Here is a 16,661-nt window from a genome sequence, read left to right as displayed (position 1 = left end):
GTATAAAAAAAGTTTTAACAAATTTATGTTAGAGTTCATTTTTAAATAGTTAAACGGTCAAGTTTTGTTTTAACATAAATTGTTATACTTTTTTTTATTATCTTATGAAATTGCTTTTAAAAGCAGGCATTGTTATAGAAAATTTGCAATAGTTTTTGTGGTGATTTTTTTTTCTTTAACAAAAAAATCTAAATATTTTGTTTAAATTATTTTACTATTACTTTACTAGCGTATGTTTTTCTTTACTAAATATTAAATTTTTTTATGTTTTAAAATTATGTTTTTTTTTAATTAGTAAAAAAGTCTCTTTTTATAGAATTTAATTTTAAATTTTAAGAAAAAAATTTGCCATATCAAATGTTTTCGTTTTTTTCTTCTTAAATCGTTTTTTTTTTTTTTTAATTTTCGTTGAATTGTTGTTATTGTTGTGGAATTTAGTATTGTTGTCCATAACGTCCAGTCATGCCACTGTCATATAGTTTTCCTAGTGTATCACTGGCTGTGGGTTGTTGCTGATGTCCGCCATGATTGTGATGAGATGAACCATAGACCATGGTGGGAGGAGCGCCATAGTTTACCGAAGAGGGGGCAGAGTCTTGGTGGTATAAGTAACGTTCTTTCTTGGAACGATTTTGTACAGTCTTCCAAATGGCAAATACTGATAATTGTGCCAATAAGAATACAGCACCAGCAATAATGAGACCTGCAAGTTACAAAACAAAACAAATATTTTTATTTGAAAAGATTTTTTTTTAAGAAATAACTAATAAAAGTATAAAATTTTCCTAAATTTTCTCAGATATCATTTCATAGAATTGCCAAGAGTGTGGTTACCCTTTAAAGTTTTAAAATTTAACATGGTAATGTCATTTTTAAGCATAACCTTAAAGTAGACATTTAACACATGAAACTAAAACAAAAGACTTAAGACACATACTTGCCATAAACATAATGCAAAGGAATTTTATATTTTAGTTAAACAAACCAAAAAAATGTTAAAATTTAACACAATTTAAAAGAAATTTTTCTTTCATGTTTCCTTTTACTGTGAAAAACAAATCTTATTGTTCTATTTCCGTTAAAAGTTAAAATAAACAAATTTGTTTCTACAACAATTGTTTTTATTCAATTGTTGGCAGACAAGACAAGAGAAAGTGTTGATATTTGTTTATGGTCATGTTTTTCTTTTTTTTCAATTTTTGTTACACAGAAAAGGAAATCAAAATCAACCTACTCTTTTTTTTCATTCAACATAAAATATGTTAACAATTTCTTTTAATTTCCCTTTAACAACAAAAGAAATATCATCAAAATTACATTAATTCCAAAAGCATAGTTGCACTAGAATTTTTCTTGAATGTTTAATGCTGAACGAGCTAAGTGTGTATGTATTTGGTTGCTGTAAAATCTTGTTAATGTTTAAATTACGTGGAAATCTTTTTTAAAGATTTTAAATGTTAAATCGCTAAATAATGATAAGATTGCTTGTTTTCTGGCTTCTAACCAAAAATAAATAGAACCACACACATTCTGGGTTTTAACCATAAATACAGGAAGACTTTAAGCACATGCCATATTTAAGTCTAAATAGACAGGCAGTCGAATAAAAAAATATTTATAAAAATATTCAAGTGGGTTGATGAAATTTGTTTTTAAGCACAACATACATTTTGGTATAATAACCATAATAATGAGAACTGAAAATAAAGGAACCAACTGGCGCTTGAAGCCATTTTAACAACTTTGGTTACTAGCTTAGATATTCGTAAGAGTTTGTTAGAAATCAAAAAGAAACCATAAGGTGTTTAAATATGGAAACACAAATACATAAATAAATGATATTTATACACACATTGCATAAGGTCTTAAGTACTCTTTTTGTGTTATCTTAAATACACATACTAACAGAAATTTAATTGATTTAACAAATACTACAAAATTTCGTAAATTAGTTCTAGTTGAGTTCTAGTTGAGTTCTAGTTCTAGTTCAGTTCTAGTTCAGTTCTAGTTCAGTTCTAGTTCAGTTCTAGTTCAGTTCTAGTTCTAGTTCAGTTCTAGTTCAGTTCTAGTTCAGTTCTAGTTCAGTTCTAGTTCAGTTCTAGTTCAGTTCTAGTTCAGTTCTAGTTCAGTTCTAGTTCAGTTCTAGTTCAGTTCTAGTTCAGTTCTAGTTCAGTTCTAGTTCAGTTCTAGTTCAGTTCTAGTTCAGTTCTACTTCAGTTCTAGTTCAGTTCTAGTTCAGTTCTAGTTCAGTTCTAGTTCAGTTCTAGTTCAGTTCTAGTTCAGTTCTAGTTCAGTTCTAGTTCTAGTTCAGTTCTAGTTCAGTTCTAGTTCAGTTCTAGTTCAGTTCTAGTTCAGTTCTAGTTCAGTTCTAGTTCAGTTCTAGTTCAGTTCTAGTTCAGTTCTAGTTCAGTTCTAGTTCAGTTCTAGTTCAGTTCTAGTTCAGTTCTAGTTCAGTTCTAGTTCAGTTCTAGCAGTTCTAGTTCAGTTCTAGTTCAGTTCTAGTTCAGTTCTAGTTCCGTTCTAGTTCAGTTCTAGTTCTGTTCTAGTTCAGTTCTAGTTCAGTTCTAGTTCAGTTCTAGTTCTGTTCTAGTTCTGTTCTAGTTCTGTCCTAGTTCTGTTCTAGTTCTGTTCAAGTTCTATTCTAGTTCTGTTCTGTTCTAGTTCTGCCCTAGTTCTGTTCTAGTTCTGTTCTAGTTCTATTCTAATTCTGTTCTAGTTCTGTTCTAGTTCTGTTCTAGTTCAGTTCTAGTTCTGTTCTAGTTCTGTTCTAGTTCTAGTTCAGTTTTAGTTCAGTTTTAGTTCAGTTCTAGTTCAGTTCTATTTCAGTTCTAGTTCTAGTTCTGTTCTAGTTCTGTTCTAGTTCTGTTCTAGTTCTGTTCTAGTTCTGTTCTAGTTCTGTTCTAGTTCAGTTCTAGTTCAGTTCTAGTTCAGTTCTATTTCAGTTCTAGTTCTGTTCTAGTTCTGTTCTAGTTCTGTTCTAGTTCTGTTCTAGTTCTGTTCTAGTTCTGTTCTAGTTCTGTTCTAGTTCTGTTCTAGTTCTGTTCTAGTTCTGTTCTAGTTCTGTTTCTAGTTCTGTTCTAGTTCTGTTCTAGTTCTGTTCTAGTTCTGTTCTAGTTCTGTTCTAGTTCTGTTCTAGTTCTGTTCTAGTTCTGTTCTAGTTCTGTTCTAGTTCTGTTCTAGTTCTGTTCTAGTTCTGTTCTAGTTCTGTTCTAGTTCTGTTCTAGTTCTGTTCTAGTTCTGTTCTAGTTCTGTTCTAGTTCTGTTCTAGTTCTGTTCTAGTTCTGTTCTAGTTCTGTTCTAGTTCTGTTCTAGTTCTGTTCTAGTTCTGTTCTAGTTCTGTTCTAGTTCTGTTCTAGTTCTGTTCTAGTTCTAGTTCTAGTTCTGTTCTAGTTCTGTTCTAGTTCTGTTCTAGTTCTATTCTAGTTCTGTTCTAGTTCTGTTCTAGTTCATGTTCTAGTTCTGTTCTAGTTCTGTTCTAGTTCTGTTCTAGTTCTGTTCTAGTTCTGTTCTAGTTCTGTTCTAGTTCTGTTCTAGTTCTGTTCTAGTTCTGTTCTAGTTCTGTTCTAGTTCTGTTCTCGTTCTGTTCTAGTTCTGTTCTAGTTCGGTTCTAGTTCTGTTCTAGTTCTGTTCTAGTTCTGTTCTAGTTCTGTCCTAGTTCTGTTCTAGTTCTGTTCTAGTTCTGTTCTAGTTCTGTTCTAGATCTGTTCTAGTTCTGTTCTGTTCTGTTCTAGTTCTGTTCTGTTCTGTTCTGTTCTGTTCTGTTCTAGCTCTTTTCTAGTTCTGTTCAAGTTCTGTTCTAGTTCTGTTCTAGTTCTGTTCTAGTTCTTTTCTAGTTCTGTTCTAGTTCTGTTCTAGTTCTTTTATAATTCCATTCTACTTCTGTTCTAGTTCTGTTCTGGTTCACTTCTATATCAGTTACTTTTTATTAAAATTTTGATTAACCTTTTTATTACAAAAACAAAAACTAAATTTGTTAAAAATGCCTGTTACCTCCTTTTATGGCTCACATATGCTTTTAAGATTATAAGATTGTTTTCAATTTGAGTTTTTTTTTCATTTCTACCAACACAACAGGTGGTAAAACCGTTTTTTATTTTTTGGTTCATCCAGCTTTAAGCTATTTCTTAAAAGGATTAAACAGACATTTAATATGTTTAAACATTGCATACAAACATATGAAAATGTCGGCTTATCTCTCTCAGTATGTACTCGTACATATGATGATTGCTGTGGCAGGTTAGTGCTTTTCTTTGTATCATGTTTTTTGGCAACATTTTTTTACCAAAGTTTCGTTTGTCTGTCTGTTAGTTTCTTATCCATATTTCTTTACATTTTGCTGTTGTTGTTGTTGTGGATGCTTGTGTCAAGCTTTGAAATGAAAACATTTGTTTTATGGTTTGCACGATTAGCAACCGTAACACAACATATTGTATCATGTTCAAACTACTGAACTAGTGACCTGATCACGAACTCTCTCTCATTTTTTTTTTTTTATATTTTGTTGCCAAAAAAAATTTAATAAAACAAAGTCAAATACACCACAGAAATAAATAATTTGTATTTATTTTTTATGGGTTTATTTTCTAGTCATAAATTGTAAATTGAAATATTTTTAACTAGAAATCTATTAAAAAGAAAATTTCATCAAATCGTTTGAAAAATTATTTGTTATTGGGTCAATAGTTAGGGAAACTAAGATTATTTATGAAATATAATTTCAAGGTTAAGTGTTTTATTGAAAAATGTGATGCCGTTTAAAACACTTTGGCCATGGGATAAAGTTGAAAATTTAATATCATGAGTTATTTTTTAAATCATGAGTATTTAAGGATTTTTAATAATTATCCTTTAAACTTTTTTATTGGCTTTTACTTACCATAACCATTGAGACAAGTGATAGCTTCTTCTGTAATACCGGAATAAACCTTTTCACGAGTTTCCGCAGAGTTCAAAGCATTGGCATCTTCACGATTGAAACCGAATTTGTCAGTAATTTGAATGGATTCAGTTAATAAAATCTTATCATCGGCAGGTTTTTGGCTAACATCACGTTGCTGACGATGCAAATGGCTAGAGGACAACAAAAATTCAGCTGGAAAAGACACATAAGAGGACATAGTTAAAATAACTTAAAACAAACCAATAACTCCCCAGTTTCCTCCTCCCCAAAATAAAACAAACAAAACACTTACCACCATCTGTACCATTAACAATAGATCTCTTTTTGCGGCCATAGGAAACTAAAGATTTCAAATCACCACTGACAGCATCTTCATTATCGCAAATAACCGGTTCACAGCGAGGAATACAAGGAGTAACTAAAGCACGGAATTGTACAACATCCGAAGAGGGGAATTTGAAAGCATCGAATTGAGAAACCAAATATTTACGATTCTGTGACATTTTCTGTACAGCACCCATAATATATTGATCGGTGGGACAACCGTGAGCATCAATCAAAGTTATCTCAGCATTATCAGCACCATCCATAGCAACTAATTCACGAACAAAGATCTCATAGGGACTGTTTTGATCGATAATTTCGAATCTCAAAGCCAAGGGATCACCAACTTCAGCAATACGTTTCATGTCGCTGCCATCGCGTGAAGTGATCTTCATTATTACATTGGGTGAGTCAATGATGATTTCTTCGCTTATCGAAGATTCAATTTCTCCCGTAACACCCAAATCAACATCATTCGAGACAGTTTTGTTGGTCAAGTCAAATTGGCATGAGACAGCCAAACCCAAATCGGAAGAAGTAACAATCATATCATGATGTTGAATAACAATATCATTCATATAACGGCCATAGGCAGACTGGCGAACATTACATTCCAAATCATTGTAGCCCATGCGGAAATCGAATTCCAAGGAGTTGTTAACATTAACGGCACAGTGTTTGGGTGAACCCTTAGCATAGACCTTGCCATCGAACAATTTTGAGGTGCGAATCTTGGTAATCATTTCACCGGCCTTACATTCAATAGAAACATTATAGCAAGAAGACAATTCATAAGTAGCAGCCTCGGCAACATCCAAATAGGGATCCAAAACATCGGTCAAAGTAGAGCGAGAGTGATGGGACAAACGGCAGACCATATCACCAGTATCGTTGTAATCATAAGAATGACATCTAAAAAGGGAATAGTTATTAAATTGGATGATAACTAGTTTAAGCAACACTCCTACCTGTATGGTGAGTTCAAACACAATTCACGACATTCTTCAATAGAGTTGATATCTTGATAAACAGAATCTACAGTCTTTAAGATTTTTCCAGAAATTCTCTTGAATTCACACAATTTACTGGGTTCTTCGGCACAATTGTTTTCCAAGTAATCAGCACCATCGTAGGGTTCCACATTGGTAGAGCCAGACAAAGTAATACGATCCATATCAGACAATTCGCACAAGCCAGAATGACGATAATAATTGGCCGATCTATATGTTGGGTTTTTCGGTTGATAGTTGTCGGGGGAGTAAAGAGAAATAATATTTTGTAACCACACACATGCACAGTTAAGATTGAAATTGAGAAGAGATGAGTATTAAAGCCCAAATGTAGAATAAGAAGAACATAGAAAGAGTGTGTGAGAGAGATAAAGAGAGAAAGAAAGTTGTATTATGGCAAAATGAAATAGATTTGTAAAGTTTTAAAAGAAATATAAAGTTTTGGAAAACTAGTAAAGATCAAGATGTTTAAATTTAAGATTAGAAGTTCTTAGTGTTGGTAATGGGTGTTATAATTAAAATAGTGTTGCAAAATGTTATAAATTAAAAGGACTTCATGCGAATTTCTATTAGTTGATGCCAAAGCTAGATTGTGATGTATTGTAGTTAGTATTGCGTTAGTAACATTTAAATAGCATTAATTTTCAATGAATTCTTTTGTATTTTCTTAGTAGTGTTGGTAAACGTTTTTTATAATTTGAAAGCTTATTCTGCTCAAATTAAGTTTGTTCCTTGAAATACTTAATATTTTAAGTTAAATTTTACACTGGGGATAATATCTATTTATTTTAGAGAACAAATGTTAAAAGTGTTGGAAAACGTTTATTTTGGTTTTTGTTATTAACGACTCAAATGCCTTAATACTTAAAAATTTCAATTAATAATGTTTAAGGCAACTATTTCTATTGAAACTGGTGACATTTTATGAGTAGTGTTGGAAAATGATTTCAAATTTTGAAATGTTTTTAGCTTAAAAGTTAAACATTTTTTAGTAATACTATAAAACATTGATTAGGTTTGTTGCAAAAAAGCATTTAAACTTTTATTTGTTTAAATTAGTTAGCAGTGTTGGTAAAGATTTTTTTAAATTTTCATATTTTAAGTCTTTTATTACTAGGTTTTTTAAAAAAATACTAAGTAATTTTATGTTTTTAAGACTTAACGAAGCATTTAAGTTAGTTGTTATAAATAATTATGACTAGTGTTGCAAAACGATGGTTTTAACATGTTGAATTTCTAGATTTTAATGTTTAAATTTTGAAATTAAATTTATTTTGGAGACAAATTTATAATTATTAATAGTTGGCTAAAGATTTGGAGTAGATTTTGCTAGAAATTTTTAGTAGTGTTGGTTAAGGTTTTGAAATTTTTTTGACATTTCAAGTTTAAAATTGAATGGTTTTTAAAAATACTAAGAAATTTTAACTACTCTAGACTTATTGAGTCATTTCAATTAGATTTTAACAAAAATTATTACCAGTGTTGGAAAACGATTTTTTTAATTTAAAGAATTTTTGAGTTTTAATGATAGAATTTTCCAAAAAATACTAAGGAAAATCGATTAGCTTTGTTTTAAAGATAAAACTAAGTTTGTTTTTTTATACAAATTTAAGAAAAGTGTTGTTAAACGTTAAAATTTGAACAAATTCTTGCCTGGTTTAGTTAAAAAGTTAGGTTAGTGTGAAAGTATGTTTAGTGGTATTTTTTACTTATAATTTAAAATCATGCCCATGCATAGTGTTATTTATAATAAAGTTTTGAGTTTATAAAGGATTTATAAAATTTCTCACCAATTTTATTTTAAAAACCCTTAATAAACTCTAAAGTTTATGATTAGTGAGACTGAAGATTTCTAATAAAGCGTAAATTTTAAATGGAATATATTAAGATAATTTTATTAGGATTAATTTTTAATAGTTTTAATAAGCGTGGGAAAGTTTATGATTAAAAAAAATACGCTTTAATTTGTTAATAAATCTTTAAAACCCCTTTTAACATTTAAGAGTAGGTATTATTAATGGTTTTTTAATAACTAATAAATCATAAACACCTTTTGGTAAATTTCTATAGTTTTGTGTTTTCAAAAATAATAATAATAATTTGCATAATGTGTGGTGGTTTAATTCAACAAAATAATATGATTTATGTGTTATAATTATTTAAAACAAAATACTGGTAACATTTTATATAAAATTTCATATCATATTTCTTTTCTTGTTTTTATCAAAAGAAAAAAGTTTCGTTTTCATTCTTTTTTTTTTTTTTTTTCAATTCTCAAAACGTATTTTTAAGAACTGACATTTTATTATTTATGCACGAAAAGATGAAAAAAAAGTAACTTACCTGCATGTAAATTCAGTTTCACCCAAACACAATTCCAAGCAATCACGTCTTGAATAGACTGTCTGACTGGATTTAACATGTTCAACTAAACGATAGTTTTGTACACGATCAATGCACCAGGCTTTAGAGCAAGGACGTACACCCAAACAAGATTTTTGTGCGTAAATTGTAAAAACTGGGTACTGTGAACGCGAAAGTGATCCTAAAAATAGAAGTAATAAAAATTATTGAGTTTTTTTCTGTTTCTTGTATTTTTCATGTTTACGCATTTTTTTGTTGTTATTATTCTATAACGGTTATTGGAGTAAAAAGTCTAGTTTTTAGATTCTAGTTGGCTATTTTTTTGTGTTTTATATGTTTTGGTTTTATGTTTTAGTTTTTTTTTTTGGCTTAAAACCAGTGCCTGGCCTTTTTGTGTTTTGAGTGTATATGGAGCCTGCCTATAAAATTGCATATTTTAAACACGCACTTGTTGTTGGTTGGTAGTAAAAAATTAACAGGCGTTAAGAAATCAGACGAAGGCCAATATAATCTTTGTCGTTTTGTATATAGTATTTTTTCTTATGTTTTTTGTGGCACATTAAAAAAAAGGCTTGTAGTAGAAACCAACAACAGCAGCTCCAATATACAATATTACAACAAGCGGCCGCACTATGGGATGAGGATTTTTCGTTACGATTTTCTTTAAGAATGTATTTTATAGGATATTGAAAACTAGAATTAAAGTAAAAGCTTAAAATTTTTAAAACATATTCTTTAAAAGTAAAATTTCAGTTGCAGCCAGTTTGCTGCTTAAGTATTTGTTTTATATAAACAATTTTACTTTAAACTCCTTTTAAATCAGTATCAACTAAAAGGAGAAAATTTAAAAGCTTTAAAAAGCTGTTTCGTAAATTTTTGGAAGTGGTTGTTGTATTTGTTGCACTATACATTTTTGGCATTCGTCCCCTTTTTTTGCTTTAAATATGTATATCAAGTACACTCCTTAACAAAAAATTTTTTTTAATAAGAACTGTTTAGAACTGTTCTTTTAAAATCCTTTTTTTTAAGTTTATTTAAAGTTCTTTTCGACCCATAGTGTTAATTTTTTAATGTTTTTATACTTTATGTGTTTTTCAGTTTTTGTATTTTTTTTGTCGTATTTTTTCTTCTCTCGGTTTTTTTTTTTATTTTTTACAAAGTGCGTTAAGGCGTTGGCAAAATGATTTTGTGTTACTTGATTTCATTTTTATATGCGAGTAAGTGTCTGTCTATATACATAAATTTTGCCATAAACACAAGACTTTTAGCCGGGAAACCTGTTATTAAAAACAGGCCTATAGTTAGATTTTATTTGTTGGCTTTCTTTATATAGTTAGCAATATGAACGCATAAAGTTTTAGTTTTTTTCAATCACAAAATAACAAGGACAAGTTTATAAGACAAGCCCCCCTCTTTTTTATTTAAGACATGCACATAATTCAACTGACAGCTAAAGAAAATTTCGTGCAATAGGTCACAGCAGAACAAAAACATGAATAAAACCAAACTAAAATATTGCCATTGAAACGCATATTGTGGCAGCAGGATTTCTTTAAACAGAAGTGATTGTATTTATTAGTTTGCAAAACTTACCTGGTGTTTTATCCGCTGTTGTTTTGAATAGTACACATAAGCCGGTTTCATAATTAACAGCCGTACATGATTCATTTATCTGACAAGCCTCTAAGCAATCGGTCAACATGAGTGTACCAGGCAGTGTGTCAAGTAATTTTGATGGCGCCGATAATACATAACTGTAAGAGATGTGAAAAAAAGTGGAAAAATTATAAAATATTTGTTCATACTTTGTGGCAAGGAATAAAATAGTTTACAAAGATTTTGTAATAAATAATGAATAAATTGTGATGATTTGTTAGAGCAATTTTAGAAAATGAAATAGACGAAGAAGCTTGAGTTAATATTATGTTTTTAATAACAAGTATTTAATTAAAATATTTTATAATAAATTGTATTTGAATTGTAATTTATTATAATCCATTTTAGCGCAATTATAATTAAAATATTGTAATTTTAACGGTATAATGATTAGTCAACAAATATTATAATTCAATAATAATAGTTTATAATAATTATAATTATATCATAACATGATCAAGTATATAATATCACTGTTATAATTTGTTTTAATAAATTATAACACGTTTAAAATTATTGTAATACCTTTCAACATAATTATAATAAGTTTTATCAAAGTATAATATCATTATAACTTGTTATAATAAATTATAATTTAGTTATAATAAGTTTTCGAACATTATAATATAGTAATATAATATAATCTATTATATTTTAATTCTAATACATTCCAATAATTATAATATGCTTAATTATATTAGAATGCAGCTTTAATTTGTTTTAATACTTTATAACTGGATTATAATTATTTTAAAACGATTATAATGCATGATAAGATATTACAATAAAATTTCAATACGCTTTGGTATACGATAATGCTGTTACTAAGATATTATAATGCATTATAATCGAGATTTGAAATATTATTAATAATTATAATATTATAACTATATTATATTCGAATTATAATACATTCCAATAATTATAATTAAATTATAATAAGCTTAATTATTTTATTTTAATATGATTATAATGCGTTATAACATATTATAATAAAATTTTAATACGCTTTGGTATACGATAATGCTGTTCCAATATATTGTAACATATTATAATATGATTATAATTATTTATAATATATAAAATCTCGATTATAATGCATTATAAAATCGTGTAATGTAATTAGAATAGCCTTTAATAATTTATAAAGTGTTTATAATAAGTTACAATATATTATACTTTAATTTTAAATAGCTTCAGTATATTGAAATGCAATTGTGATGGTTTATGATATATTATAACACGATTATAATTAGTTATTAATCAATATATTCTCACAAAAGCAAATTATAATATTTTATAACGCAATTTTAATTTACAATTATAAATTATAACATGTTCATAAAGTATTATAATAATTATAAATGTATTTTAAAAAACTTTAATGTACTAAAACTGCATTATAATGTGTTATAATCCATTATAATTACATTATAATAAGTTATAATACACTTCAATACATTATAATTATATTATAATAAGTTATAATACATTATACTTGCATTATAATCAGTTATAATACATCAAGATTGCATTATAATATATTATAATTAGTTTTAATACATTATAATTAGCCATAATACACTATAATACATTTTAGTTACATTATAATAAGTTATAGTACATTATAATTGCATTATAATCAGTTATAATACATCAAAATTGCATTATAGTATATTATAATTAGTTTTAATACATTATAATTGCATTATAATCAGTTATAATATACTATAATACATTAAAATTACATTATAATAAGTTATAATCCATTATAATTGCATTATAATCAGTTATAATACATAACGATTGCATTATAGCATATTATAGTTAGTTTTCTTAAATTATAACACAATTGTATTGAAATATAAGAAAACTAACTATAACTTCTGTGTTTTTTTTTTTAATCAAATTTTTAACAAAAACTATTTTCACCTTAATTGCTCTTTATATAACTCATTTCAAAAACATTATAAACATTTTCTCACATTCTGATTTCTATTTCTAATCAAGACATTATTTATCATATTATTTTTCTAAAAAAAACCCACATATCGCAATCAGATAAAAAAAAACTTAAAAATTTCTCTCTAACAGAAATATAGCTAAACAAATTAACGCCTTAACAGCTTCTATTACAAACTACATTATACACAAAAGAGATTTTTTTCATATATAATTTTAAACATAATTTACACTTTCAATCTTGATAACAAAAATTTTAAGAGAAAAAAATCAAATTATAATATCATAATAACATATCAATAAAACAATGATTTAACAAAAAAAAAAAAAAAAAAAAAATAGTAACAAATTAAAAGTAATTTTTGCACTTTAACAACAAAGCAATACAACACGTATTTACTACATTTAGGTTTTTTTTTTTTTTTTTGAAGTGAAAACGAAAGTTCAGTGACTACGTTTTTATGATGATAATAATGATGATGAAGGTTTTAATAACCATAATATAATAGCTGAAGATGATGAGTCTTCATATGTCTAAATAAAATACAAATTTTATATGATAACGCTCATAAAAATGACGATGACTATGAGTAAGCAAAAGAATCTGTTAAATTTGCTAAATGTTAGACGAAACAACCAAACAATAACAGAAAAACATTTGTTTTTATATTTCTTTCTATGTTTTTTTAATTAAACAATAAAATTAGAAAATAAAGCTATCAAATATGGTTAAATAAATTAACATATTAATATGAACAAAATAAAACTACAACACATGTTAAATCTTTGAAAAAGATAAGAAAGCAAAAGTTACTTTCAACAGTAACCGTTACAATTTAGTATTAAACATTTTAAATAAAAAAAAATTTGCATTATTTGTAAAGAGTTAAAACCATAAAAGATAGATAATTTTATTAAAAATTTAACAAGTGTAAACAGCTTTTGTCAAATGTTTCTAAATATTATATAATTTTTTTTTAATTTAATTCCTTTGTCACAAAAGAATTTCACTTTTTATTTAATGGTTATTAAGTAAACAAAAGATTTAGAAAACAAACGTGTTTGAAAAGCATTTGTGGGATTTATTTTAATATTAATAAAAATATGTTTATTGTTTGTTATTGAAACACAGTTAAATAGCTTCTAGTTATCATAGAAAAAGTTTGAGGAAATTTTTGAAGGAAAGTTAATTTTTGTTTTTTAACGTTTTGAAATGCAAAGATTTGTTAAGATTTTATTTGTTTTGAAATAATGTGTAGCGTTGATTTTTCAAATTGTTTGATATTGACAAATATATTTAAAAAAATTAATTATATTGACATTATAACGTATTATAATGTATTAAAATTATATTATAATATGTTATAATGCATTATAATGACATCGTTATGTATTATAATTACATTATAATGGATCGAAAATAAATTATAAGACATTATAAGATAATTATAATGATTAATAACATCATAATGTATTATAATTATATTATAATATGTTATAATACATTATAATGGATCGAACATAAATTATAACACATTATAAGATAATTATAATGACTAATAACTTATTATAATCTAATTATAATATATTATACATTTTTATAATAAAATTCTAATGCATTTAACACTTTATTTTGACAAAAAATATATTACTTACGCATTATAATGTACTATAAAATATTATAGTGGAGTTAGAACACATAATAAATCATTATAACAATATTATAATGCATAACAAGACGTTATAATACATTATAATCTGTTATAATGACATAAGAATCTCTGTAGTGCATTATTATAATATAAATAACAAATTATAATAATATAATAATGTATTATACAAGTCACCGCATTATAATACAATTATAACCACTAAAAACTTATTATAATGGAATTATAATGTGACATAACACTTTACCTGTACTGTAGTACATTTTAATGATAAATAATGTATTATAACGCATTATATTGTATTTTGTAGCATTATAATGGAATTATAATAAAATTATAATGCATTATAATACATTTTAATGGTATAATAATCTCTTATAATGTATTTTATTGGTACTAGAATATATAATTATCCCTTTTCAGCATAATTATTCTAAAATTATCTATTTAAAATTTGTTATGTGTATAAAATGTTTACTTCCTGTGTTATAATACATTATAAGGGATTGAAAATAAATTATAACACATTATAAGATAATTATAATGACTAATAATATAAAATTTTAATGATTAATAAATAATTTTTTTTACGCATTATAAAGTATTATAAAACATTATAATGCAGTTAGAGCATATAATAAACCATTAAACAATATTATAATGTATAACAAGACGTTATAATATATTATAATATGTTATAATGACATAAGAATCTCTGCAGTGCATTATTATAATATAAATAACAAATTATAATAATATAATAATGTATTATACAAGTCAATGCATTGTAATACAATTATAACGACTAAAAAATTATTATAATTGAATTATAATGTGACATAACACTTTACCATAAAACTGTAGTACATTATAATGATAAATAATGTATTATAATGCATTATACTGTATTCTATAGAATTATAATGGAATTATAATAATATTATAATATATTATAATACTTTATAATGGTATAATAATTTCTTATAATACATTTTATTGGTACTAAAATACATTATTATCCCTTTTCAGCTTAATTACTCTAACAATTATTCTAAAATTATTTAAAATTGTTATACTTATGTATAAAATGTTTACTTCCTGAAAATATTGTTTCAATAACTATTTGAGGAAGTCTAAGACTGTCATCACTAGCACTTAATATGCACAATTATTATGTCTTTATGTCATTGCTTTAAAACCATGACAATATTTGTACTCTTTAACTCTAACCTAACCATTAACATACTTTCATTGCTACATCTCTTGTCTGCCATTCAATAACAGCTATAAAATATATTTACATTATCATTTTGCTCTCATTTCTAACTACTTAGTATTCTTTTATGCTCTTTCCATATCTATTTCACCTCAATTTCATAATTAATTACATCACTTACCCCGTTATAATTTCAAAACCAATCATATCCGGATCACATTCCTCTTCAATCATACCAGCACCACCATTATTACCGCCTTCTAATTCCGTTGGCATTTCAGTCTTTGATTCTTGTTGCAATTGTTCATGTTGCATATTTCCGTTCGCTTGATTAACCGCAGCAGCGACAGCAGCGTCCAATGGTTTTGGCAATTCACTGTCATTCATAACATTTCCTGTTAGATCAGCTTCCTCAACACTAACATTCTCCTGTTTAATTGGTGCTGCTGTAGTCGAGGTGGTTGTTGATGTTGTGGATGTTGTTGGTGCAGCCGCCAGTTGTTGCTGGGGTGAAGGTGTTACATTTGTACGGGGAAATGTTTTGGCCGGCTTGACGGGACGTTTTGTTTTGCGTGCAGCTGACGCTGAGCTAATCACTAGGAAAAGCATTAAGAATACTAGACTTTTGCGTAAGAACATGTTGTCTCTGTTTCTGTTCTATTTAGATAAAAAGTGGCTGCAATGAAAGGTGGAGAAAAATAAAAGAAATTATTTTAATTTGTTTATGATTTTGTTTAATGAATAGCTTGTTATAAAATTTTATAAGATAATTCAAATTGTTAAGTTATTTGTGGTTATCTCATTAGGGTATCTGTTTTAAAGAGTCTGTAAATGTTGTTAGCTAATTGTGTTGTTATATACACTTAATTTAACAAATTTATGTGATTTGTTAAAGAGTTTTGTTAGCATTTAAATTAGATTAAATTGTACTGTTCTATAGTTTAAGTATTGCTTTATAAATTCTGAGAAAATTTAAAAAGATTTAAGTTAGATTTGTTTCAAATAATATTTTAAATATATACTAGTGGTTGGTTGGGTTTGGCCACAGTTTCTTCTCCCACTATCTATATTATAATGCATTTTAAAACATTATAACTTTGTTATAGGGTATTTATCAAAAGATTCCATGGATTGAATGGATTATAATGAATTATAATACATTATAATGCCATTATAATCATTCTCAAATTCATTGTAATTATATTGTGATGTATTATAATAAATCATAATTATGTAATAATGTATAATAAGCCGTTATAATGGTTTAAATTTTTATTTCATAAAACTCTAACATATTATATCAAAATTATAATAAATTGTTATAATATTTATAACATTATTACACATTTTTTTGAAGAAACCAATTTTGTTTGCTAATTGATTTTTAATTATATTATCATTCAATTATAATGGATTATATTAATTATAATACATATGATGCAATCAATTATAATATGTTGTAATTAGTTTTCGGTGTAAATAATTCTGCTATAATTATTATAATATATTATAATGTTGTTATAATGAAATATAATGCATTATAATTTCGTTATAATGAA

At 26.4% G+C, this 16,661-nt stretch overlaps 1 protein-coding gene across 1 annotated transcript in view; it reads right to left on the bottom strand.

The window, feature by feature from the left end:
• Nucleotides 1–385: 385 nt before the first annotated feature.
• Nucleotides 386–16,661, bottom strand: part of LOC119601322 — a 71,773-nt gene continuing 55,497 nt past the window's right edge. The window contains exons 4-10 of the mRNA XM_037952167.1: nucleotides 15,284–15,778; nucleotides 10,192–10,352; nucleotides 8,578–8,779; nucleotides 6,193–6,444; nucleotides 5,193–6,136; nucleotides 4,877–5,092; nucleotides 386–703 (exon numbers count right to left, since the gene is read on the bottom strand). Of these exons, the coding sequence (XP_037808095.1) occupies nucleotides 435–703; nucleotides 4,877–5,092; nucleotides 5,193–6,136; nucleotides 6,193–6,444; nucleotides 8,578–8,779; nucleotides 10,192–10,352; nucleotides 15,284–15,741 (2,502 nt within the window). The 5' untranslated portion in view covers nucleotides 15,742–15,778 and the 3' untranslated portion in view covers nucleotides 386–434. The remainder of the gene's footprint in view (nucleotides 704–4,876; nucleotides 5,093–5,192; nucleotides 6,137–6,192; nucleotides 6,445–8,577; nucleotides 8,780–10,191; nucleotides 10,353–15,283; nucleotides 15,779–16,661) is intronic.

Source organism: Lucilia sericata, unplaced genomic scaffold (genome assembly GCF_015586225.1).
Source record: "Lucilia sericata isolate MDLA Ls3-8-SP2 unplaced genomic scaffold, ASM1558622v1 Contig000156F_arrow, whole genome shotgun sequence".
NCBI classification, from domain to species: domain Eukaryota; kingdom Metazoa; phylum Arthropoda; class Insecta; order Diptera; family Calliphoridae; genus Lucilia; species Lucilia sericata.
Note: the sequence above shows the minus strand (reverse complement) of the source record. Positions and strands in the feature narration are given on the sequence as shown.